At 41.5% G+C, this 27,714-nt stretch overlaps 1 protein-coding gene across 4 annotated transcripts in view; it reads left to right on the top strand.

Moving 5' to 3' along the window:
- The window catches only part of Rnf38 (ring finger protein 38), a 105,533-nt gene that overhangs the window by 34,727 nt on the left and 43,092 nt on the right, over positions 1 to 27,714 (top strand). For all 4 annotated transcript variants that reach the window (XM_051187695.1, XM_051187694.1, XM_051187693.1 and 1 more), the window contains exon 2: positions 10,066 to 10,136. In XM_051187695.1, the coding sequence (XP_051043652.1) occupies positions 10,066 to 10,136 (71 nt within the window). The remainder of the gene's footprint in view (positions 1 to 10,065; positions 10,137 to 27,714) is intronic.

Raw genomic sequence — 27,714 nt, 5'->3', positions numbered from 1 at the left:
AGCCTCCCCTCTCCCTCTAGCCTGTTTTTACAGCAGCTTGCTATGTAGCCCAAGCTGGCCTTGAACTTTGATCCTCTTGCCTCTTCCAGTGCCAGGGTCACTGGCACCTCCTATCATGCCCAGTGTGCCTTTTCATTTTAAAGATGTAAGTTCTGACTTGCAGAGGGTTGACCTGAACACTGATGGTCAGTTGAAAGCTAAACTGTACCGAGAAACTACCTTATGGAAAAGGTTCGGTGAAAAGAGAGCAGCTTACTCTGCGACCATCAACAGGGCTAGTGTTTGCTTAGTTAACTTTCCCCTTGTTATACTGTGATTGTCTGGTTTCAGTATCCATCTCTGATATCCAGAATATTCAGTCAGCCAGTATACAGTCCTTCTGAGAAGTTACATAAGAGAGAAGATTTTGCTAACATCTGCACAGTACCCTGATATAATTTATCATGGTGAATAGGAATACGGCAGTGATGGGATATGGTTTTATGCCATCCTCACTCTGCCTTTAGTGTCCTCTGTGGACCTCCCATTTAGACTCAGTACAAAATAGTGGAGGTAGATTTGGTAAGCTATAAAAGGTTCTTGTTTTTCACACTGACATGTAGCACTGTTGAGTTGCATTTGGCTTTCAATATTTTAGTGAAGACACATCCTCTTCAATGCTCCCAGTTAAGAATGGGAAGATAAGGACTTTGTCTTGATAATAGTATCTGCTATGGGGTGGATTCTCAGTGAATCAGGTGCTTGCTGCTGAAGCCTGGCAACCTGGGTTTGAACCTTGGAACCCATGTGAAGGTGGAAGGGGAAAACTCACTCCACAGTGTTGTCCTCTGACCTCCACACATGTGCTGCAGCATGTGCGTGTCCTCTCATTGGAAATAATAATGAATAAAATAAAAAAAAAACCTGATTAGTAAGTTTAATCAAATGACTTTTTTACTTTGTCCTATATATAGCTAAACTTTTTTTTCCAGTGTTAAAAGTCTGAGGCTTAACAAAATGGGGGAGGCACTGTAATGAATGGAGAAAGGGAATGGAAAGACACATTCATAGATTTCTCTCTGATTATGGATGCGATGTGACCAGCTGCTTCCCACTGTGATAGATAGATGACCTTTGAACTATGAGACACCCTTAAGTTGTCACCCTTAAGTTGCTTTTCATAGTATTTTATCAGAGCATCAGAAAAGTAACTGAAGGAGAGGGGGTGGTAACTGGGGACAGGGAGTAACTGAGATAGTTTCTTCCTTTTTTTTTTTTTTTTTTTTTTTTTTAAGGTTCTTGATTGTATATGTAAGTGTATGAGGCGTGTGTGGTCAGAGTACAACAACTTCCCAAAATTGTTTCTCTCCTTCCACCAAGTGTGTGCTAGGGATTGAACTCAGTTGTCATAGCAACAAGTACCTTTACCATTGTAGCCATCTTGCTGGCCCTGACAATACCCATTTAGACAGGTTGTTTGTTAATGGGCATTTACTAGTGTTATGTATTTTCTCATACCCATATATTTAGGCCTTGAAATGTATAGCCATTACTGCTTGTTTGAAGATTCAGAAATAGTGGTGTTTTGTTTAGATCTTCTACCCACAAATAACCAAGAGCTTAATCAGCATAACTTTATGTGTACTTAAGTTTAGTAAACAACTAGTTTTCAGATTTTAATATATTCATGTTTTTTTTAAATATTGTTTTTGTCGTTGTTTTTTGAGAGTCTTGCATAGCTCAGATTGGCTTTGAATTAAGTATGTAGTAAGGCCAGACTTTGAGTTCCTGACTCTCCTGGCCTTGCCCCCTGGTTTCTGTGAGTACAGATTTGCACCACCATCCTGGCTTTAATTTTTAAGTATAATTGAAGAAAAAATGCATTATCGGTATTATTTTGTGCCTGTATGGATGCATGTATGCTTTGGCACCGTGTGGCACAGTTCTTGGTGGAGCGGGTTCTTTCTTTACATCTTATGTGTTCTTTGTCACACTCAGACTGTCAGGCTTGATTCTTTACCAGCTGGTCCCAGCTTTTTGTTTGTTTGTTTGTTTTTCAAGACAGGATTTCTCTGTGTAATACCCTTGGCTGTCCAGGGTTTTGTTCTATAGACCAGGCTGGCCTCCAACTCACATCCTGCCTCTGCTGCTTGAGTACTGAGAGTAAAACCATGTGCCATCACTGTACTGCTCCTAACTTGTTTTTAATTATTTTCATGTTATGTTCATTCGTGCATGTTCATTCGTGTTTTTCTTGCACATGTGTCTGTGGATGTATAAGATCACTTTGAGCTGGATTCCAGACAGTTGTGAGCTGCCATGAGGGTGCTGGAATTTGAACCTGAGTTCTCTGGAAGAGCAGCCAGTATTCTTAACATTGAGCCATTTCTCCAGCCCCCAGCTTTTGTTTGTTTTGGTTTTCCGAGACAGGGTTTGTCTGTATAGATAGGTTTGGAGCCTGTCCTGGAACTCTAGGCCTTTGTCTCCCGAGTGCTGGTATTAAAGGCATTGGCCACCACCATCCTGCAAGAAGTTTTGTGTTCTTTTATTTTGTTTTTAAAGGACTGGTGCTACAGCTTGTGAGCAGTTGCCCAGTACATGGGAGATTCCCTAGGTTCTGTTCTCAGTCCTGTCAGAAATTAATTATTTAAATAATTTCCATGTTCAAAGTCTTCTCTCCAAGAAGCACAAGGAGGACAAGAGGGGTTCAGTAAACGGGCGCACTGAGTCATGTCCTCAGCTTTTAGAGAATATTGGGAGGAACAGAAGTTTGTCTTCTCTAGAGGTAGAGTCATTGTCTGTACTTGGAGGGCTAAAGGCCCTGTGTAAGGTTCTCTGTAGTCCTCAAGCATGGCTGAAGGGAGGAGGGAGGGGTGAGTGTGGGAGATCCAGACCCCGGAGGCCCTAAAGTGATGCTCTGTGGGAATGATGTTTGCAGCCCCGAGGAGGCGAACTTTCTCTTAGGTGGAACAGAGAAGGCCCTAACTATGCAATCTTCCTTAGGCTGTCATTCCAGGTGACAAAAGTGCTGATGTTACAAGTGGTTTTTTGTTCTATTTTTAAAGTTAACTTCCAAGCACAGTGAGACACACTTTGAATCCCAGCACTTGGGAGGCAGATGCAGGAGGATCTCTATGAGTTTGAGGACAGCTCTGGTCTACATAGAGAGCTTCAGAACAGCCAGGGCTTCATAGAGAGACACTGTCTCAAAAACAAACAAACAAACAAAAAAATATATGTGTGTGTATGTGTGTATACACACACATATATGTATGTATGTATAATATGTATGTATATATATACTGACTAACTGGTAAGTTGGGGTTATTTTTCATTTAAATTTCTATTTTTTTATTTGTGATGTCCATTTTCAAGATAAAACTTAATGATTTTCTGAATTTCATTGGTATCTGTTGTTGTGGCTCTTCTTTTTATCTTTAATTTTATTAATCTTTGTCTTTTGATTAGTCTGGCTTTTCAAAGAACCAGCTTCTTGTTTCATTGATTCTTAGCTGTAATTTTTGTTTCCATTTAATTAATGTCTGCCCTGCCTTGGTTTCTTTTTATCTGCTGCCTTGGGTTTGGTTTATTCTTCATTTTGAGGGCTCTAAGATGTATCATTATTTGAACTCTCTCTGGCTTCTTTGTTGTTGTTGTTTTTGTTTTGTGTTTCTGGACAGGGTTTCTCTGTGTAGCCACCATGGCTGTCTTGGAACTGACTCTGTAGACCAGGCTGGCCTCAAACTCAGAAAGACAGACCCACCTGCTTCTGCCTCCTGACTGAGTGCTGGAATTCAAAGTGTGAGCCACCACATCTGTGGTGGTGGTGATCAAGTAGATTACAAGGAAATGTTTTCCTGTATTTGTTGAGACTTGATCTGTCTCAGAATATGGGATCTATTATGGGACAAGTTCCATGGGAATAATGTGTATTCTGCAGTTTGGGTGAAATGGTCTATAGATACCTGTTAAGTCCATTCGGTCTATAATGGCATTTAATTACCTATTTCTGTTAGTTACTTTTTTTTTTTTTTTTTTTGGTTAGGGAAACATGTCAGTTGGTGAGGGTTGAGTGTTAAAGTCACCCACTAGTATTGTGCTAGAGTTAACTGGCTTTATATCTAATATTTGTTATAACATGGGTGCACCTGCTTGAGGCATACTTTTGGGATCATGATGTCCTCTTGTGTTCTCTTAGTCAGTCTGAAATGACTAACTCGTTTTGGTTGGAAGTCTATTTTGTCAGATACTGGAACAGTGACATCTGCTTTTTTTTACTAAGTCCATTTACTTGGAACATTTTCCATTCTTTCCCCCAAAGGTGACATCTGTCTTTTGTAGTGACATCTGTTTCTTGGAGGCAGCAAATAGATGGTTTCTGTTTTTTTTGATCTAATCTACTAGTCTGTGCCCTTTTTTCCAAAGATTTATTCTTATTTTTAACTGTGCGCGCCCACACCTGTGTGTAGGTTTGTGCATGTGATTGCAGGTGCTCGAGGAGCTCAGTGGTGTGGGAGCCCCTGTATTTTGGTTGGGGAATTGAGACTATTAATATTCAGCTATTGTTGAAAAGTGTGTATTAATTCCTGCCATTTGTTGATTTTGTATTTTTTTGCTTTTTCCTCCCTTGTTTAACTATTATTCTAGTGTGATTTATCCTTTCCTGTGGATTTGTGGATGGATTTGTTCTGTTTAGTCCAAAGATTCCTGTATTTTCTGTGGCACTGCCTTAGTGGTCATGCATTCCTTTAGCTTATTTTTGTCGTGGAAAGTTCTTATTTTTCTTTCAGTTACAACAGACGGTTTTGCTGGGTTGGCGGCTTAATCAGAACTTGAAATACACCTGCCCAGGCCCTCCTGGCTTTTAAAGTTTCAGTTGAATAATCTGCTGTTGTCCTGTCAGGTCTGCATTATGGGACATGGTGTTACTTGCTGCTGTTGAGATGCTATCTTTGTTCTGTGTATTTAGTGTTCTAATTGTGACAAGGGCTAATTCTTTTCTGGTCTGTCTCTAGGTCTGACTCACTCTGTAGACCAGTCAGGCTGGCCTTGAACTCGAAGAGATACACCTGCCTCTGCCTCCCAAGCTCTGGGATTAAAGGTGTGCGCTGCTGCCACCACCACCACTGGCCAGTCCTCACTTTTTAAAATTTATTTTCTTTTTTGGATTTATTGTTTTGGTGGAGGACATTTATTTACTTGCAATTTCTATTCATTCATTCATTCATTTATTTATTTTGGATTAAGGTGAGAAGACAACTTGAAGTCTGTTTTATCTACCTTTGGGTATGGGGCTGGAACTCAGGTTGTTGGGCTTGGGAGAAAATACCTTATCACTGAGCCATCTCACCAGCCAAGAATAGTTTTTAAGGTTACAATATGGAATGATGCTAAGTTCTCAGGTTAGGGAAAAGCACCAACAGCATTTGGAAGGGGTTGGAATCTTTGGTAATTCAGATTTTATTCTTTAGCTTTTAAACTTTTTCCTAAAAAAAATCTAAGAAGCAGCTGTAGTGTTTCTAAAGCCAGGGTGAATTTGATGTTTTAACTGGGATATAGAGCTTTGTTGCTCTAGCAAGAATTTCTGAGCTAGAGGTTCCTTAAGTTCCCAATGTCTGTGTACTGCAGGATTGCATTACAAAGTAGCAACCTGCTTGCTTGCAGTCTCGTTAGCCCTTTAGTGATCACTGAACAGCTAGTAAATCATCAGTCCTGTTAGGCACTAGTCTCTTGGTATTCTCTTCCTTAGCTCGGTGAGCTGTTTCATCCTGACTGTTGGCTTGTGTCCCTTCTTTCTTGTGTTTTATTGTGCTTTCTTGTTTGATGTTGAGTAAGCACTGGCACCCAGACAGTCTTGTTTGCACGTGTTTCATTTGCCCATCAGAGTATTTTGAAAATATAGTTTATGGTAGTTGCTAATAATAAAATTATAGTAATTTATATTAAAATATTTTGGGAAAAGGACCTGACTTATTGGTGCCAGTGACCAGGGAGGGACACATACTTGCTTGGCTTCATCAGTGTATCACACTCATTTGTTAACCAGAGTTAATTTTCTCTGTGCATTTTCATTTATACTGTGTCCTCTGTGTGAGAGCCAATAGGTTCTGATCCAGGGTCCACTCACTCTTCCTGAACATCTCTATCCCTGTGCAGTGAGACAGTCTGAAGCCAGAGGATGACCCTGCATGCTGGATTCTCCTTCCTCATTCTTCCAAGTGCTGGGATTACAGGTGCATGTCACTATGGGGCCAGTTGCTTTTGTAGGCTTTTTTCTTCCAGTTTAGAGATTGTCTGACTTTCATCGTTGAGTTAGTCCATTTCTTCGTATTTTAGTCATTCTTTCTGTTGCTTTCTGGCTTGATGGCTTGAAATATTTTGTAAATTTATTTTTTATTTTATATGCATTGATGTTTTGCCTGCATGAATGTCTGTGTGAGGGTGTCAGATCTTGGAGTTACAGACAGTTGCAAGCTGCCATGTGGGTGCTGGCGATTGAACCTGGTTCCTCTGGAAGAGCAGCCAGTGAGTACTTTTAACCCACAAGTCATCTTTTTCAGCTCCAGCTTGAAAGACTATTGTAGCAGTGTATGCTAATTAACACTATCTGCTTATAGTGATTCCTAATTGTTATTTGAGTGATAATGTGTCTCCAGTACTAAGTGGTTATTGTATTTTGTATATAGAGACAGAATTGCTTTTTTCTCTTTGATTGTGAACGTGTGGCGGCATTGGTATTTCCTCACACTTGGGACATTTCCCTTGCTCTCACCCTAAGGTTTGTGCTGTCTCACCCTTCACCCTGTTGCTGTCCTTCACTAAAGCTCCTTGCTCGAATATTTTTCTTGTCCTGCGCCTTTTGGGTCATCAGAGTTGTCAGGGGCTTTGCCATTCAGCTGATCGTTATCCCCACCCCTCTCACTTCCCAGCTTGAACTAGGCTTCATGAGAGACAAGTGCCTGAGCGCTGAGCTGTAGCCCCAATTGGCTTCATGTGCTTTCTTTTTTGTTCTATTTAAAACATTTTATTTTTCATTTTATATACCAACCCTAGTTCCCCCTCCCTCCCCTTCTCAACACTTCCTATTCCTTTTTTTTTTTTTTAAGATTTATTTATTTATTTGTTGTGCATATAGTGTTCTGTCTGCATGTATGCTACAGGCCTGAAGTGGATACCAGATCTCATTACAGATGTTTGTGAGCCATCATGTGGTTGCTGGGGACTGGACTCAGAACCTCTAGAAGAGCAGTCATCTTAACCACTGAGCCATCTCTCCAGCCCCACTTTCTTACTCTTTATAGAATGCCATTTTCTTTTTCCCCTGCAACGCCTCTGATCCAGGTTGTTCCTGTGGTCCCAGCATCTTCTGCTCCCTAAGATGGGATTGTGTGCATTTGTATTTTTGGCTCCTTTGGTGATTATGTGAAACATGTAGGCTCTTTTCTAAGAGAATATTTGTCTAAAAATAATTATTTAGGGACCAGGAAGAGTTTTCCTAAGGTTAATAATGCTTGCTCTGCAGGCATGAGAGCCTGAGTTTGAATCCCTAGCACCTACATAAAAAGTCAGACAAAGCTTCACGGGCCCGAAACCCCAACACAGCCCGGGGATGAGAGGTTGGGCAGCAGGGGTGCAGAGACAGGCAGATCCTGAGATCTCTGTGGCCAGCCAGAGCAGTAGATACTGAGACTTCTGGTTCAGCAGTAGACCTAGACTTGAGGCAGTAATGTGAGGAGTGATAGAGGAAGATGCCTAGCATCCTGCTGTGGCCTCCACACAGGCACATGCATCTGCATATTCACATGCATTCCTCAAATACACACAATGAAAAAATTACTCTCTCTCTCTCTCTCTCTGTGTGTGTGTGTGTGTGTGTGTGTGTGTGTGCGCGCGCGCATGCGCGCGCGCATGTGTGTATATGGCCAAATGAGTGTCTGGAGGCCAGAGAGTGATGCTGGGGATCTTAATTGTTCTCTACCTCAGTTTTTTGAGACAGGGTTTTTCATTGACCTAGATTTAGCATTTCTGCTACATTGGCCAGGCAATGCTCCCAGCCAGATAGTCCATTTATTTCTGTTTCCCCAGTGCTAGGGTTACAAATGAGTGCTACCTTGCATGGTTTTTATGTGGGTACTGGGGATTTGAACTTGTATGTTCATGTTTGTTTTGCAAACACTTTACCCACTGAGCCTGGACCTCAATGTATAGATCAGGCTGGTCTTGAACTCACAGAGATCCATCTGCTTCTGCCTCCCAAGTGCTAGGATTAGATATGCAGCACATGTAGTTTCTGTGTGCTAACTTTTTATTCATGGCTTTATGTTTATACCAGCTTTTCAAAAGATTAGGATAGGGTGTGTGCTAGAGATAGCTCAGTGGTGGAACACTTTCCTAGAATGCATGAGGCCCTGTGGTCAACCCCTAGCATAAAAGCACATTAACTGCCCCCCCCCCCATGTACACACATAGAATTTTTTTTTCCTGGTTGGCCTGGAACTCTATGTATAGATCAGATTGGTCTGCTGTGACTGTGTCTCTGCATTCTGTCTTCTTTGAGATTATATATTCAAAGCAAAACAAGAACCCTCTACTTTTTTATCTGTAAGAGTTGAGTCTTTTCTTGTCCTCCCTCCCTCCTCTCCCCTCCCCTTCTATTTTTTCCATCCCTCCCTCCCTCCCTCCCTCCTTTCCTCCCTCCCTTCTTCCCTTTCTTTCTCCCTCCTTCCCTCCCTCCCTTCTTCCCTTTCTTTCTCCCTCCTTCCCTCCCTCCCTCCCTCCTTTCCTCCCTCCCTTCTTCCCTTTCTTTCTCCCTCCTTCCCTCCCTCCCTCCCTCCCTCCTTTCTTTCCTTTCTTCAGAGTCTCACTATATAGCTTTGGCTAGCCAGGAACTCTTTATGTAGACCAGGCTGGCTTCAAACTCATAATGATCTGCCTGCCTCTGCCTCCCAAATTCTGGGATTAAAGGTCTGTGCTACCACATTTGGTTTCATTTTAAAATATTATGTAGAGCTTTTAGTTACCATTTTGTGTATACTGTGAAGCAGGAATTAAAACCTGTGGAAAAATGCCCCAGGGGATTAGAACTTGTGTAATGTTCCATGCCTGTGGTCAGCTTGAGAGGATGAGCTCAAGCTCAAGGCAAGCTTTGGTATCCTAGAAACCCACAGATAAAGCCCACAACAGTTATATGTTCCAGTTATATTTGTGTTTAGAGTAACACACATTTCATGTCTTTGGGGTTTTTATTTTGTTTTGATTTGTTTTGAGACAGGGTCTCATCATCTGGAACTCACTATATAGACTAGGCTGGCCTCAAACGTATAGAGACCCATCTGCCTCTGCCTCCCAATTGCTGGGATTAAGCATGTATGCCACCATGCCAGTAATATTTGAAATATTATTTCACATAGACTTACAAAAAAGCTCTATTGTCTCAAACACTGTCTTTTGTCCCTTTGTTCTTTGTCTTTGAAGAATTGATCTTTCATCTTCATCTTCCATCAAGCCTGGGCAAATTGTATTTTATATGTTGGATTTATAGGTCAGCCTCAAAGTTGTACACACTGAGCAGGAATGTGATAATACTTTTCTTCAGTAAGGGTCTGCTTTACTGCAGGCTGTGTTTACTTAGGGTGTCTCACGTTGAAAGCAGACCTTGGCTGTGCTTCAGAGTGGTGAGGCAGGGGTTTCCTAACCAGGCCTCAGTTTCAGATTTGCCTTCTCATTGTCTGGTGGTTTTTGTGAATCACTGTCTGTTTTTCCCTTCTGTAAAAAAGCTACAAGTAGGGCCATGGATTGCTAAGTGAGTAAGATGACTGCTATCAAGCTCGTCCACCTGAGCTTGGTCCCTAGGACCCACGGGGTAGGTAGAAGGGGCACCTGATCCTACACCACGTTGTTGTCTGACCTCCATGCACTCATGTGTATGCACATGCAACTTCTGAAAATTCACCAATGATCTTGCCCTGCTTCTTTATAAGCTTGTTTAAGGGTTAGATGGGATAATGGAATAAGGCTCTCTAATTGGTAAAGCAGTTGAATGTAAGGAATTACTGCTGCTTAACTCTCCCTTCCTTTTTCTCGTAGGTAGTGTTGGTGCTTCTTTTCAGTGCCAGTCCATCCATCACGACCACATTTGTCATGATGACAGTGACAAGGTGAGGTCCTTGTTGATGTCTGCCACCCTGAAAATGCATGCCACCCTTATTGTACTGCTGGATTCACCTGTGTAACTCTGGGCCTAGAGCTCCCGGGGCAACTTGAGGTGTAATATGTTGAGACACAGAGTACAGACGGTCTTAGTGGTTTGTGTGTCAGATTATTGGATTGCTCTAGAACACCTGTAGCTCAACCCTCAGAAGAGGTGATCTGGCTCCTGCCTGGCTCTCCAGGTCCCTTGTTGTGTCCTTGTCCTTCCTCTTTCTCTGCACAGGCTGGACATAAAACAAATGCTCTCTTAGCAGTTAGCAATTCATGTGTTTCTGGTTGGAAATACCACAGATATTCCAAATTTGTTTCACTTTTATATATAGTTGATTAGACATTGTCATCACATTTTCTTTTTCTTATTTTTTTAAATGATACTGTGACCATGTGTGAGTATACTTGTGTGTGTGTGTGTGAGAGAGAGAGAGAGAGAGTGTGTGTGTGTGTGTGTGTGTATGTGCATGTGCATGTGCATGTGCACGCACATTTACTACTTTGGGCCCGAGTTGTTTCATTTTAAAATCATGTCCAAATTAATGGTGGGTTTGTTTCATTATGGGTTGATTTTCGTTTTTGTTTTTGTTTTAGGCAAGGTCTTACTGTGTAGCCTTGGGACTGGCCTGAGACTTGCTATGTAAGACCAGGGTTGGCCTTGAACTCATACTTCCCAAGTTCTGGGATTAAAGATATGAGTCATTATGTCTCACCGTTGTGTTTTTACCGCTAGTGGTACATAGCTGTAATCCTGGCATTTAGTAGGTAGAGGCAGGAGGATTCAAGGGCATCTCTGCTTCATAGCAAGTTTCAAGCCACCTGGGCTCTGCAAGACCTTTAGAATATCAAAAACAATAGGGGAAAAAAGACTTGAGAAACTTGCCTTGGGGGCCTTTCTCTCGTGCCCCTTCCAGGAGATTTCTGTGGTTTGGATGTGCCTGGAATATCTGCTGCTGATTTGGATGAGATCAGTTTCCAAAGGCTTTTCCCATTTCCGGTGTTTCTGTACATGGATGTGTCATTTCCTTGGCAGCTGCTTTTCTTTATATTGGTCAAGAACTTCCTCCACTGTTGGAAATGAGAAGTCAGTTAATCATTGAGTTTTTCCAAATGTTTTGTTGTTGGTAATCTCACTGCTCCCATGGCATTCCAGAGTTTCTCTTCCTGTTACAGTCACCTAGAGCCACAGGGAGGTCACTGAAAGAGACTTCCTAAAATATATATACCAGAGTTCAGAGGTGAGAATTTGAAAATAAAAGCAGAAAAAGATGAAGTCACTTTGTCAGTAACAATGTAAAGCTATTTGGGGTTCAGTTTCTGGCTTCTGCCTCTTCATTTACAGTATAGAAACCAAAGTGAGCTTCTTGGTCTAGAGTCTAGAGATGAGGTTCTGTCTCTATTAAGTACTTTCCATCCCCCTCAAAATGGTCCTCATTTTACAGTCTTTATATGACTAATTTTGTGTTTTTTCATAATTAGAACCCCCCCCCCCCAAATACATGGATGGAGGCAGGGAGAGGAAGATTTTTCTTTTTCTTCCCCTTTTCAAGACAGGGTTTCTGTGTGTAGTCCTGGCTGTTTTGGGCTCTGTACACCAAGCTGGCCTTGAACTCACAGAGATCTGCCTGCCTGTCCCTCCTAAGTGCTGGGGTTAAAGACATTCCCCACCACCACCTGGTAAGAAGGAGAGAATTTTAAAGGATAATGTTTGGCCAGCATACTGAGGGACAGTCCAAGACTGTTACCCCACCTCCCTGCTGCTGTGTGTACACTGTGTTTCTCAGGGTAGAATGAGAGGGCCCTCTTATCTGTGCACTTATTGTTTATTCTGTTGATTGGAGCCAGCAAATAGTATTTGATGGGTTTCTCAGCATTAGGGAATACATCAGGATACAAGATGTATAAAAAAAAAATGCTGTTTTTTCATGATTTTCATGTAACTGGGGAAAACAGACAATAAAAAGTAAATACCAATTATATATTATGTTACAATAAGATACAGTAAGAATTAGATAAAAGGAGAGGTAGGGCTAAATGTGATGGCATAACCTTTAATTCCAGCACTTAGGAGGTAGAAACAACCAGATGGATCTCTGAGTTTCAAGCCAGCCAGAGCTACATAGTTGGGACCCTGTCTCAATTAGAAAAAGGTTGATCTTGGTAAGTAGAATGATGTCCATCAAGAGGTAGATGATACAGATGGCAGCTTTTGGTATTATTCTTCCAATTTATTGGGGGGCGTAAGGGCTCTCCTCATCTCATCTCCTCTGGTCTCCTACCTTACACGTTTGAGACAAAGATCAGTTACCCAATGTGGGTGACAGAACTTTTCTTGAGGAGATGCAGCATACACACCTACTTAGCCCAGATAGGGAGTTCACAACGGACCAAAGTCTAATTTGGTGAACCATGAGTTTTATTGGGGTTTTCTATAAGAACATGGTTGAGAGGTTACTTACAGGAGCAGAAATGATGCAAAGACAGCAGCATCACCAAAGCCATCCCAGCAAGGGTGACACCCCACAAAGCCGGGAACCTGGATCTCACTGCACAGCCTACAGGCAACTCAAGGGGATATAGTGTCCTTCCCAACTTCTTCCAGGCAGTCCAGCTGATTTCGGCTTCTTACAGGCAGCTGGTCTGCTCTGAGGGTCTTCTCTGCAACTCAGCTTCTTTCCATCTGACTGGGAGGCTCAGTTTTTATTGCATACTCTGGCAGGGAGGGGCCTAGTGAATCTGGTCAGTTTCAGGACTCATTGAAGCTCTTTTGAGTTGTTTACCTTCGTGCTTAAGGAGCTTCCCTGCAGGATGGAATGTTTCAAAGGAAACTGTTGTACGGTACCCAGCTGGCCTAGAATATATAATTCTCCTGCCTCTGTTTCCCAAATAACGAAGTATAAGCCATACTTCCAATTCTTGTTCAGGTTTTAAGTAGTTTATTAGGCATGGGAGGGGCACTAACACTTAAAAAGCAGATTTCTCTATTTGTGTTAGTTCTTGACTTTATAACAAATGGGCATTGGTTTTCCAGGGTTAGAAGTGAAGGTGTCCTAATGAACTCACTGTGTCCCCCTCTGTTTTTGTCTGTTTACCTCAACTTCTCTCCTCCCCTCACTGCCTTTTCTGCTGTGCTCTGCATTACAGTGGCAAACACTTTTGGAATTTATTTGAATCTTCCCTTAAGCATTGTTCCAAATATTAGAGGTAGCAGATTGAACAAAACAGAACATGTAGAAGTATGCTTTTTGCAAGGAGAGAGGTTAGATAAGAAATATGTTATTCAATGGTTATGAGTTATAGGGAAATTGGAGAAAGATCAATTGTCTTCTAAAAAATAGGGTTACAGTATTCTTTTAAGTAGGGACTGCCTTATTTCTGTTTTGTAGTTGAATATAAGATACAGATTAACAATTTGCCCAACATCACTGTAAGTAGACTGCTGGAACTCAGACCCAAATTGCCTAGCTGATGTCTGCATTCTACTATGTGAAAAACAAACCCCTTTCTTCCTGTAGTTTCACCAAGCTACTTATGATGTGCATAGGCAGCATCTGCAAGTGGTAGAGGCCCTGTAGTGTTGCAGTGAAATGGGGTCAGTTGCGGCTAGTCTTGAGTCTTTTCCTGCCTAGTTCTTTAGTCTTTGCCTTATCTAGTGTGGGTCTAGGGACAGACCTGACTGGGGTGCCAAGGAATGAAAACAGATGGATACCCAGACAGAAAGCTGGGATCAGATGGTTGGGCTCTTAGAGGGAGAAACTTCAGTACCCTAGAAGCACAATGTTTATTATGTAGAGTTGAACGGAGGGGTTATTGCACTCAACTGAGCAAGGAATTGGGGTTATAGTATATAGTAGGCATGGTCTCTGTAGGGGAGCTGCCAGTCTTTAGGCCATAAATAATGGGGGAGCTATGGTGGCCATTTTCTGCACACACCATCAGTATCCATGCACAGACAAAAAGGGAGGCAAGCCGTTTCCCTCTGGGTCTGAGGCTAAATTCCCTTATTAGTGGCCCTCCTCCTGCTATTTATTCCCCTCTCCAGGCAATGGTCCTTTTTGCTTTCCTGATTTCTTCAGTTACTCTAGGATATGTACTCACTTTGAAGATTTAGAGCTGGGGAGTCTCAGATGAATTTAATGTTTGTCTTTCTGGGTCTAGATGTCCTGGAACTTGCTTTGTAGACCAGGCTGGCCTTGAACTCAAAGATCCACCTGCCTCTGCCTCCCTAGTACTGGGATTAAAAGCATGAGCCATCTTTTCTAGTTCCACTCATTTACCTGCAAAGCTGCTGTTTTCACTTTTCTTTACAGCTGAGTAGTAGTCTGGAGTGTATATATGTACCACATTTCTATTAGCTGTTTGTCAGCTGGAGGACTTTAGACTGTTTCCAGTTCCTAGCCATTGTGAACATGACTGAGTAGGTATCTGGAGTAGAAAGGCAAGTCCTTTGGCCGTATATCACCAAGTGATATAGCTGCTGTAGTCATGTGGTAGCTTCAAGAGAATTCTCCACATTGATTTCCAGAGAGCTGGACCAGTGTATGTGAGTGAGGGTTCCCTTTTCCCCATACTCCATTTAGCATTTGTTCAGTTATTTTGTTGATCTTTGATATTTAGACTCTGGTAAGATGAAATCTCAAAGTTTTTATTTGCATTTTTGTAATTTCTGGGGATGATGAAATTTTTTTTGAAATTTCTTAGCTATTTTTTCTCAAATGTACTTAATATAATAAATATAACTATTATGCTTATTCAAAACACTATGGTGTATGAACTCATTAAATAAACTGGTTTATATATTCCATCTTAGCTACCAGTGCCTTTACTTTTTTATTTCCTTCTTCCCTCCCCTTGTACTTCCCCACCTTAAAAAAGGGGTGGGCAGATTAAATGAACTCACTATGTGGTTGGGGATGGCAGTGAAACCCTGTCTCCCACAGACTTGACTTTTCCCTTTGTTGTGTATTTAGGTTCTTTACTGTGTTTGAGTTTCTGCCTTTTCAGGTTATGCCACTTCTGGTTTTTATAAAAAGTTGTTAACTTGTCTAACATTCCAGGAAAACAGGATCTGTGTAGCCAAGTGTGACTTCCAGTGCCCACTGTGCAATGGTTTGGCAGAAGTCAGAGGTGGATGGGTAGCGGTGTGGGGGGAGGAGGGAGGGAGTAGTAAGGGCTCTTGAGCTAGGACAGCAATAGTGGATTTGTTACATGTGGGGTTTAGTATTTCCCTTTCAAGCATCAGTATCCAAGCTTACTGCCCCTTCTTGTGGGAACAAAGGGCATGTCTTCAGAATAGTCTAAAAACTGATGTCCTGCTGTGCTCTCACTCCTCATCGAAGATCTTCAAAAGTCAAAGCTTAGAATCGCACCCCACTGTCCTTCACTTTTGCCTCTACTTGTCTGCTTCCCTAGGAGCATCCCCTGCTTTGACCAGTGCAAATTGCATAATGCAGGGTCCCGGTCTGAGCACCAATCACACAGCTTGGATTTATAAACCTGACTGGGGTGACCAGGGAATGAAGAAAGGACAGACACAGACAGAGCTGGTGGGCAGTGTGATTGTGAAAGGCACCAGCTCTGCAACAACCTGGCACTTTAGTGCTTTGTCTCAGTAGGAGGTCCCTGTAGGGAGCTGTCTCAGGTTGCAGTCTTGTAGGTAGAGGGAGCCACAGCGGATAGCTTTTTTGCACATGCTGGTCCATCTCCTAAGTTCATGCACTTGGGCCAGAGGAAGGCTTTGCCATCCCTTGGAGCCTCACCTGGGGAAGGCTTTGCCAGTCCCATGATTCTGAGGCTTTGTTGACATGACTGTGGCTTATGTCATTAACACACATTTACTCACAGTTTCATCTACATTCACTCAGAACAACATCCCCTCCTTACACATTCACTCAGGGCTTCCTCTGCTTTCTATATCATCTTGGCAGATAACATTTTTTTTTTTTTTTTTGGTAGTTAACACAGCCTCAGAAATGTTTTTAATGTGACTTTTAGGGTAATCATGATCAAAATAGGTTGATAGTGAGAAAACCTATTTGGGTTAGTTTAGATGGCATCTGAAGTTCACTCTACGTGTAGTAATTCTAAATGGAAGGAACTGATTGTATCTCTACCATAAAGCCACTAGTAGACTGGAGTATTAGTTAAGGAACACCAATTTCAACGCAAAGAAAATTGTTTTAGGAGCTGCTTTTTAAGGACATGTGTGTTTGTCATTTATCTTGAAGTTCCTTGATTATACATTAATAGAGAAAATTCCATTAGCTTAAACTAAGAAATCAATTTTGAAAAATTCCAACAGTGTTTATCAGTTCAGAAAAGCAGTTAGGAGTAGGGTAGATCCATTATCTGAAGTTATTAGGACTGGAAATGTTTCAGATTTTAAAATATTACATAGATTTCCTCCTTGAACATAGTTAATCCAAAATTAGAAACATTGCAAACTTTGCTTACATTTTATTTTATTTAGAGTGTGTGTATGTACACACCAAGGCTCATTCGTGTGCCAGGTATCTTTTCCCAGTAAGCCATCTTGCTGTCAGACTCTTTTGTAGTATGTCAAAACGTTTCTGGTTAGGCACGGAGAGATGATCAATGAGTGAAAACCCGAGTTCATTCCCCGACCCATTTAAAATGACTGGTGTGATAGTGCATGTCTACAATCCCTCCATAGGAGAACCCCAACATGTTCATGGGAGAATTCTCCAAACCTGCCTGCAGTAAAGTGGCAGAAAAGAGAGACCCTACTTCAAAACAAAGTGGAGTATAAGGATTGCATCCCAAAAGTTATTCTCAGGCTATGAATATATACCTTGGCATGTGTGCAGTCACTCATAACACAGACCCTAATTACTCTCACAACCAGTGACTCTCACATATACCATACCCAGGCACATGTCCCAGTCACACACACTCACCCCCCCCCAAAATCACTCATGCACATACCCCAACCACTCACACACCAAAGCATTCACACACACACACACCCCACACGTTTCTGATTTTAATAGTATTTTAGGTTTTTTAGTTTAGAGCTGCTAAATATAAATTGTAGAAATAAAAAGTATAATTTTAAATCAAGCCTTATAACATGCAGTAAGGGTTTAAGAGGTCTGTAGGACATGGGTAAAGGTAAACTAAATATAATACTGGAGTAGAGTTAATTGGTTATAGAAAATGTGAATGTTAAAGTTAACTGTTAAGTGACAAACTTGGTTAAAGAACAGCTTTTCAGCCCTGTATTTTATATAAGGAACAGGCGTATAACAAAATGGTACAAAAACTGAAGATTAAAGGTACGCAAGGAATCAGAGATGGTGACACACGTGTGACCCCAGCACTCAGAAGGCACAGGCAGGCAGGAAGACTGGGAACTGAGAAAAAACGGCCTGTGCTACATGACATTATGGCTCAAAAGATAAGCAAGGAAAACAACGTGGATTTGAATACACAGTAGAATTGATTTTTAAAATTCTTTTTAAAATTCAATTCCTGAGCTTTCTGCTTCAGTCTCTCAAATGCAGGAATTAAAGGTGTCACCTGACCCAAATAGAGGCGACATTTTTAGTAGAATCAAATCATACATTATTAATCTGTATAAGAGAGGCAAGAGGTATAATGTGTAGTTAATATAAGAATATAAGATCATGAACAAAAGAATATTTGATACTATGGTACATACTTTTTGTTCATGGTTAGTGGCTCATAACTAACTCCCCAAGGCATGTCAGAAAATTCTAATTTTGTTTCTGCCTTGGAGCTGGCCATAAAGGAATATTTTGACCTACTTTGTGTGATACAAGTGGCAAGGGCCTTCATTCTCCAACTCCACGAGGAAGGGAATACTGAAGAATCTAGGGAAAGTTTTCAATTAGTAATAGTTCTTCAGACACACGTCATTGGCCATGGTACTGCTGCTGTAAGGAGCACTAGAGAATCTGAACAACCAGGCCTAGACCCAGTAACACAGATATGGTTGCCTTTGCTTCAGTCATCCCTCTACAGTGCTATCCCTGTAAGAATCCAGTGGCCAGTGCTGGTATGTTTCCACATAGAATGTTCTTGTAGAGGGTGCACCCAGAGAGGGCAGCGAAGCTGTGTCCCTTCCCTCGACCTCAGCCTGCCATCCATCTCTTGTTCGTGGTAGTGTCCTTTACAGTGGGCAACTAAGCATATGGAGGGGATTGTGGGAAACCTAATAGTGTGTGTGTGTGTGTGTGTGTGTGTGTGTGTGTGTGTGTGTGTATTTGTTCAGAAGCACAGGTCACAAATTGAGGCTTGTGTTAGCATATAAAGTGTGAAGGGAGCTGAATGTGGTTGTGCACATCTGTCTCAAAACAATCAATCCTTCAAATGCCAAACAGACATCAACAAAACATGTAAAGAAGGGGTCTATGCTGGGGCCTGGGCCCTAAGCCTGTGGGATCTGCCTCTTATCTCCAGGTAGACAGACAACTGAGGTTAAGGACATCTTAGCCAGTGGCTGGCTGGATATCCATGTGGATGGAGGGACATCCATCAAAGATTGCTGTGGCCTTGCATATTTGTTGGTAGGGAACAGCCTTATCTTTTAAGAAGTCTTCTGTGTTAATATTTATGTTATTGAGAGCAGAGAAAAGAAATTTGTTTTTTTCCTTACTCAACTCCCAGCATTTAAGTCAAAAACCATTAAGAATAAGAAGAAAATGATAAGATCCCAGGTATAGAGGGTATTCTGATGCTGTAGGAGGATTACCACTCGGTTAACATGCTGACAAGCAGATATAGTCATCTATGAGATACATTGCCTAAGAGGATTTTAATAATAGTAAAAGGATCTTAATAATAATTTTATGTGGCTAGGAAGTATAGGATGACTAAGTGGTGTAACAGTGCTGAGCTCTCTTTAGAAATCCTAATTAAGGAAGGCCTGCTTCCTCCAGTATAGCATGATAAATAAGAAAAAGATCCAGAGACAGATGTTAGGGTTCAAGTTTCAAGCTGAAGATCAGAGAGGTAAAGCAGCTAAGTCAGTAAACCTTACCTCTACTAAGCTGAAATGGCAGTCCTGTTCCACAAATACTCAGAGGCAAAAGACTCTCAGATTCTGTCTTCTCCTCCTTATATTCCTCTCTCTACCCAGCCATATTCTCTTGGCTCCACCTCCCCAGTGCTGGGATTAAAGGCGTGTAACCTCAGATGCTGAGATCACCTTTTTGTGAGCTGTTTGTTTTAAGACGGAATCAATTTCATGTAGTCAGTGTGGCCTTGAACTAACAAGAGATCTGTCTACCCCAGTTCTGAATTAAATGTGTATGCCACCACTGCCTAGCCCTATGGCTGCTGGGATTAAAGGTATGTATCAATCACCACTGCCTGACTTCCATAGCTTGAGGCTGGCTTTGCTTTCTGAATCCTCAGGCAGACTTTAATAAATCATAAATAATACACCACCACACTCCAGGTTCATTCAGGTTGTTGGCAAAGTTCATTTTCCTGTAGTGGTGTGACTGAGAATCTGAGCTCTTGCATGGTTCCAGCAGTAATAGGCTCTAGGAACTGCCCAGTCCTTTTATGTGATCCTTTCCATAGGTGGTTCACAGCATACCTCTCTGCTTCAAGATCAGAAGGAGACTCCGTAGACAGCTCAGTGGAGTATTATGTAATGAAACATAATTGCAGGAATGACATCACCTTACTTTTGCTGTATTCTAGCTAGAACTCACTCACAGACTTCTAGTGTACTCCAGTAGGAGGGGATTACACAACAACAGTGACTCATTAGTGGTTACCTCAGGCTATGTCCATAATAGAAGGGGGAAATAGATAAAGATAATTTGAATAATATATTAGCAAGCTGATTTATTAGTGCCTTTAAAGTATATATGTGTGGTGTTTTGTATTTTTAATTGCATTGTGTGTGTGTGTGTGTGTGTGTGTGTGTGTGTGTGTGTGTGTGTGTGTGTGTGTTCACTGAGGTCAGAGAACAACTTGAGTCAGTTCTCTCCTTTTACCATGTGGACACACGTATCAAACTCAGGTTATCAGACCTGGTGGCAAGTCCTTTACCATTGAGTCATCTCATTGGCCTGCTTTTTAGGACTTCAAAAAACTATCTTTACCATTTAATTTTAGAACATCCTCAAAATCTATCCCCACAAAGACCCCAGACCTGTGTCCAGTAGGTAGCAGTCACCTGCCATTCATCTCCTCAGTTCCTAACCAGCATTTATCCTCTGTATACACTCACAGGACTTGGGCATCAATGCCTTGGTGGCTCTTTGCAGGGGGATGTTTTGTTTCCCAGAGTTCTGTGGATGGAACCCAAGGCTTTGTGCATTCTAGAATACCCTACCTAAGCTGCACTCCAGCCCTCTTTCAGTAGTACATGGATTTATATAGTATGCAGCCTTTGTGTCTGGGTTCTCTCACTTGCATGAGCATTTCAAGGTTTATACTGTAGCATAAATTCTTTATATGGCTTAATGGGTGAATAATATCTGATTGCATGGATATAACACATTTGTTTATCTGCTCATCAGTTGGCAGACATTAGGATTATTTCCATTTTGTAGATATGAATAATGATCCTTTGAACTTTTGCATGTATTTGCTTTTTGGTCACATGATAGATTTTTGTTTAACATTTTCAAGAACTAACTGTTTTCAAAGAGTCATAGCTTATACATTTCCATCAATAGGTGAGGGTTCACGTTTTTCCTAACGGGTTTAGAATGTGTTTTAAATTTTTGTCATTCTAGTGATTGTGAAGCAGCATCTCATTGTAGTTTTATTGTATTAACACAGTAATGAATGATAGGGGGTACTTTTCTGTTTGTTTGTTTGTTTGTTTGTTTGTTTCCCATCATTGTGAAAGCATACATTGACAAAAACAACTTAAGGGAGGGCAGATTTATTTTGTCTCACAGTTGGAGGTGTAGCCTGTCATAGTCACAGCTGCAGGAGCGAGAGACAGCCGGTCACATTGTACCTATAGTCAAGAAACAAAGAGGGATGAATGTACCTGCTCAACTAAGTTTCTACTTTGTGTTCAGTTCAGGATTTCAGCCCAGGGAATGGTGCCACCCGAAGTGGGCTCTCCACCTCCGTTAACCTAATCAAGATAATTGCCCACAGGTATGCCCAGAGGCTAATCTCCCAATCGAGTCTAAATCTTATCAAGTTGATTATTTTGTGGGTAAATTCTTGTGTGTGCTCGGATACACATGTGGGGATTAGAGGACAGTTGTTAGGAGTCAGTTCTCTTCTTCCACTGTGTGGGTCCTTAGGTCCAAACTCAACTTGCAAACTTGGCAGCTTTATCCTCTGAACCATCTTGCCAGCCCCACCTGTATTTTCTTAATGTTCTGTTAATTTTGCATCATCTTTCCTGGTCTACCTAGAATTTATTTGATATTTGGCATTATGCAACTAGGTGTGTGTGTGTGTGTGTGTGTGTTTTTTTTTTTAAACATGGATTCTTACCTTGTTTTGTTGAAAAAAAAAGCTGAGATAACTGGAAGTATGACATATTGATATATATCTTAAGATTATTGTTGATAATTTTGTTGGCCTTCAGACTGTTGTCATGTATTATATTTATTATTCTATTTATAGAACACTGTTGGAACAAGAAAGCAAGGGTAATGTCTTTTTAGAGTTTCTATTGCTGTGATAAAGCACCATGAACAAAAACAATTTGAGGAGGAAAGGGGTTTATCTTACCATCCGAGTCAGAGCAGGAACTCAAGACAGGAACTAAGCAGGAACCAGCCAGCAACTGCTTATTAGCTGCTCCTCATGGCTTGCTCAGCCTGCTTTCTTAATAGTACCCAAGACCACCAGCCAGGGGTTTTACTGCACACAGAGATATGGGCCCTTCCACACCATTCTCATCAAGCAAGGGAAATACACCATATGCTTATCCAGAGGTGGATCTGGTGGTACATTTTCTCAGTTGAGATTCCCTCTTCCAAATGATGCTAGCTTGTGTCAGGTTTACAAAAAAGTAGCCAGAACACTTTTAATTTTTCATCAAAAGAAAACTCCATTGTTAAACAACAACTACCATCAAAACCCAAAATATACTAGCTAGAACAGGGGAGCAGATTTCTCTTGGAGCTTAATTTTTTTTTTTATTTACTCCATAAAAAGTTACACTATTTAAGCATTTTTTATTTAAGGTTTTGATTTGTGCTGATTAGAATTCTGCTCAGGGAACATATTTCCTGAGCTGAAGCATGGAAAGGTCTGTAGAATGTGGAATAGACAGGAAGCAGCTGGCTTTGTGGAGATGTAGTTTATATCGCAAATGTCCATAGTCACTCAGTGTTGGCTGAATTATAAAGATGTATCTGTAGTAGGAGCTGCTGCCAGTTCATTAAGTGGGTAACATTTCATACATATACGACACTAGGAGTCTCCACAGCAGTGTGTGTCAGTTGGTCTAGTTGTGATTATGCATATACATGAAGTGAACTAGGATTCCCTAGAGAAAGCTTGTTTCTTCTCAAACACAGTGCAGTAACAAGGTGTTCATGTGGTTCAGTCAGCCAGGAAAGAACATGTAGTATGCCTTGCACCCAAAGTCTTGTAAGGATTTCATCTCCTCATATTCCTTTTCAGTGATTACCGTTTTTTTCCTGGTCATCCCTGAAATGAACTGTATGTGCTATTCTGGTCCTTAATTTTTGTTTAAACCAGTTTTTATTTTTATTATTTTGAAGTATTTTTGTAAGTAAATTAATTTTACTTCACTGGCTTTGGTTATACTTCTCCTTGATTTCTTGTTGCTTCTGTTAGCTGCACCTGGCTAGTTTTATGTCTCTCCTCCCCAGATATTTCTGGAACCCTGTTTGTCACCTCGGATTGTCTTTTCATCAGGTCTTTAACCCAGGCATCTTTTGGTCGCAAGCTTTTAGAGCAGGCTGCTATTCACATTGGTCCCATGAGTCCATTTATTTAGCTTAAGTGTGGGCCCCAGTTCCTAGGTTACTGCAGTTCATATAAACCACAGTAAAGCCTCCAGGATTTAACAGATGGGCATTATAACAAAGAGAACTTATAATTTGACTACGAAGTGTCCCTGTTCTCAAAGTAAACTGGCCTGAGTTCAGCTTCAGGGCTTTTTTCTTCCTGCTCTGGTTGCTTGGCTTGCTACTGTCCCTGGAGTTGTCCTTTCTTTCCAAGGCAGTCCCCTTAAATAAACACTGCTGTTTTCTACTTCTACTCTTGGTTGCAGTAAAAAAAAAAAAAATTGGCACAATCTTTTAGGAGCAATTTAGATTATAGCTAGAAAAAAAAGTTTGCACAAGTAACTCCACTGCTACAAGTTTGCTTTTATGGATATATTTTCAAATGTATGCCAAGCTGCATTTTACAAGAGTTTTCATGATTAAAAGACCATCCCTGGCAATAAAAGTATAGGATTTGTTGGAAAGAGTAACAGATGTATGCTTAGCTTTTTTCTGTGTCTGGCTGTACAGTGGACTGGGCAAAGCTATGCTATTAGGATAGGATACCCCTAAGATTAGGCTCATAGAGTAATGTATACTAAGAGTTATAATTACAGTTGTACCCAAGATGTTCTTCCTTATGTAACAGCTCTGTTTTAAAAGGTATAAAAGGACCGGGGAAATGGATCAGTGGGTAAAGCTTGCCCAAGCATGAGGACCTGAGTTTGAATTCCTTGAACCCACATAAGGCTGGGCATGATAGCATATATTTGTAATCCTGGTGCTGCAATGGGAAAATAAAAGGAGACAGGAGAACCCCTTGAAGCTCTTGGGCCAGCTATCCTTGCCTAAACAGCAGCAAAAGCAAGAGACCAATCATAACACCTGAAGTCTTCCTCTGACCACAACACGTGTATTGTGGCATGTGTTCTTGCATACAATCAAATGGGCACTCACAAATGGATATATATTTTTAAAGGTACAGGCAGACAGTAGAGGAAACCTTAATTGCTTCAGGGTCAGTTCCTATCTGCACCTCCTGTCCTAGAGATTTATGCTGCATCATGCATGTGTGTGCTCTTGGCTCCATGTCTCATGCTTTCCATCTTTATTTTCCTGATCTGACTCTGTTGGTCCTGGGCATACAGATTTAGTAATCTTTTGAATTCCTTAGTTGATGACTTTTCAGCCTAGATTTTCTTTCACCCTCTTCTCATCTTCACTGGCATGTTTTTTCTCCATTATGCCGCTGTCTGTGGTCCTACCCCACTGTAGTCTCTCACTTGCACAGTGGGAAGGCTGCCTGCCCCAAGGCACAGTAGTAGGTAACTGCTGCTAAGGAAGACTTTCAGCGGGCTTAGGTTTGGATGGACTTTTGCTGCCCCCTTCTGGTTCTTAGCAGCTGTAATTGGAAGTTGGTGCTAATTAAATATTCCTGTGGACGGTGTCCACATTTCTTGTGAAATTCTTGTGGATTGTTTGTAGTGGATGCAGTTTTGGCCTGCTTGTAGATGGGCTAGGCCATTCTGTCCTGATTTCAGTGGAAAAATACTTTTAGGAGAGGAGAGTGAGAAAAACAAGCTTTATGAAAAGTTTTGAAGTTCCTTGTTGTTGGTGGGTTCCCCCCCACCTCTTTTCCCTTTCCTTCATTTTTAAAAGAAGATCTATTTATTTATTATGTATACAATGCTCTGCATGTATGCTTGGAGGCCAGAAGAGGGCACCAGATCTCATTATAGATAGTTGTGAGATCTGGATCACCGGTGCTGGCGGAGCTGGAGGCGCTGGAGGCGTACATTACCATGCCTCTGGCTCTTCCTTGGAAGAGGAAAAGAAAAAAACTTAAGAAACGGCTGGTTCAGAGCCCAAATTCTTACTTCATGGATGTGAAATGTCTAGGTTGCTACAAGATGACTACAGTTTTCAGCAGTGCTCAGACAGTGGTTCTTTGTGTAGGTTGTTCAATAATGCTGTGCCAGCCCACAGGAGGAAAAGCCAGGCTCACAGATGGGCGTTCTTTAAAGCAGTGCTATTGACTGCATGTTGCATGTGCTAGAGATGATTTCCTTGTGGGGAGTGTTGTTATTTGTGGCCTCTGGGTCCAGTTCTTCAGGAAGGACCAGCAGGAGGCTGCTGGCACCCACTGCACCTCCAGTGTGTGAGGCATAGTGCCACTGCTTCCTGCAGGAACCGTAGGTTTGCTTCTTTTCTACAATGCCCCATGCCATTGCATATTTGCCCTCTTTATCCCAGGACATTTCTGTGTTAGGGTCTGGGGTCCACATCATCACCATCATTTCTGGCTTGAGATATAAAGGTAAGAGATTTTCATTTGAATTCTTAAACAGCCCAACCTAACCATATAGCAGTGCATTCCCAAACTTCAGAAGGCCACCCACTGTAGACAGAATCCACCACCAGCCCATTTATAGGAGTTATCCATGTAAGATGTGTTGACAAGATGTTTCTTTTTATTGGAACCATTATAGATGGTTATGCTCAGGACCTCTGGAAGAGGAGCCAGTGCTCTTAACCACTGAGCCATCTCTTTAGCTCCCAGGAAGTCTTTTCCTTCCTTCCTTCCTTCCTTCTTTCCTTCCTTCCTTCATTCCTTTCTTCCCTCCTTCCCTCCCTCTCCCCCACCCCCTCCTCTCTCTCATGTGCATTGGTGTACCACAGTACTGGAGTTACAGACATTTGTGAGCTACCATGTGGGTGCTGGGGATTGAACCTGGGTCGCTCTAGAAGAGCAGTGAGTGTTCTTAACATTGAGCCATCTCTCCAGCCCCCTTTACTTAATTTTTATGCCCTATTTTTTCTTTGGGAGCTTGCCTATTGAGACAAATGGAATTACTACTTCAGTGAACTATTTACTTATCAACTGAGCTATTAACTACACGTGGCATGTAATGTAGCTCTTGTGATCTTTTGTCAGATTCCATTAAGACTCATGTTAGCTTTAGGAAGTTTACTGTCTTGGGGAGAAGAATCATAACTGCAAGGTAGAGTGATTAATCCAACATTAGAACACAAACGAAAGGACACTAACTCAGGAATAGAAGCTAGGCTTGTTGGATCGGGGTTACCATCAGGATATCTGGCAGTGGATGTGAAGAGAACTGCTCAACTCCTGACAGTACTAACCACTAGAATTTAGAGGCTTCCAGCAAGAAGGCCTTACCCTGGGTATCTACATGGGTATTTTCCATATTAATAGTTCTTTTAGCATTAGAAAAAACGATTCTTTTATTTTGAGGCAGGGTCTTAATATGCAACCCTGCTGGCCTGGAGCTCACTGTAGACCAGACTCAACTTTATTTCATAGAGATCCACCACTCTTTGCCTCCTAAGTGCTGTGATTAAAGATGTATGACACCATACCTAGCTAGATAAGTGATTCCTTCCTTCCTTCCTTCCTTCCTTCCTCCCTCTCTCCCTCATCAAGAGTGTATTTTCTGCACACTAAACTTTATAATTTAGCAGGACAAATTTGGTAAAATTTGAATAGGAAAGGCACAGTGAACTAGCACAATTAAAAATTGCTTAACATTTTCTTTCAGGGAGGATACACCCATTTCAACTTAAGAAAAACACTTTATAGTCCAGGTTCTTTATTTCTGTTTATACTTTAGGTCATGACTTTGTATGGAATGGGCTCCAGCAGCTCAAACTCCTTCTCGTTAGTTCTCACAAAGTGTGCCTCTCTGGGTGGCGCAGGCTGGCACTGAACCCAGGTGCCTTGTCTTTAGCTTCCCTTTTCTTCTGATTGTTTTCTTTCTGTTTGAGGAAGCCGTCTCTGTTCTTAGAATCTTGCCCTTGTTTACAATGATGCCCACAGCATGCTGGGTGACATTGTAGACCCTTCCCGTTTTGCCATGGTAACACTTATGGGTCATTCCTTTTGAACAGTGGCCCTCCCCTTGATGGCTATAATTTCATCCTTTTTGTAGATTCTTATGTACGTGGCCAAAGGAGCAACCCCATGTTTCCCAAAAGGCCTGGAGAACATAGCAAGTGCCCCTCCTCTTTCCCTTTGAGTTGTGGAAGATGGCTGCTGAGGCCAAGACAAGGGATTCTTCATGTGCATTGCATTGCTCCCCTCCTCTCCCCTGCTCCCTCCCCTCCCCTTTTCTTTTCTATTCTTTTCGAGACAGGGTTTTTCTGTGTAGCTTTGGAGCCTGTCCTGGAAGGACTAGCTCATGTAGACCAGGCTGGACTTGAACTCACAGAGATCTGCTTGCCTCTGCCTCCCAAGCAGTGGGATCAAAGGCATGGGCCACCACCACCCAGCTGCATTTCTTAATCATCTTTTTAATGTCTTAAAAATAGGAAATGACCTTCTTTTCCATCTTTGAACTTTTTCTGCCTTCTAGCATGTCTTCAACATGGGCATCCATGATAGACAAGTAGAAATATGAACTGCTTTCAAAGAGCTTACAGTTCAATGAGGGAAATAGGCATTGCATTGTTTTATCATAGTGTTTAAATAGATAAGAAATACAGCCTTATAGCCTTCTTTTTCATAGAACAATACTTAAGATAACCATTATCTTAATATTCCTTAGTATGTAATAAAACAGATTAATCTGAAAAACAAATTTTA

The sequence above is a fragment of the Phodopus roborovskii genome, unplaced genomic scaffold (genome assembly GCF_943737965.1).
Source record: "Phodopus roborovskii unplaced genomic scaffold, PHOROB, whole genome shotgun sequence".
In the NCBI taxonomy this organism is placed as follows: Eukaryota; Metazoa; Chordata; class Mammalia; order Rodentia; family Cricetidae; genus Phodopus; species Phodopus roborovskii.
Note: the sequence above shows the minus strand (reverse complement) of the source record. Positions and strands in the feature narration are given on the sequence as shown.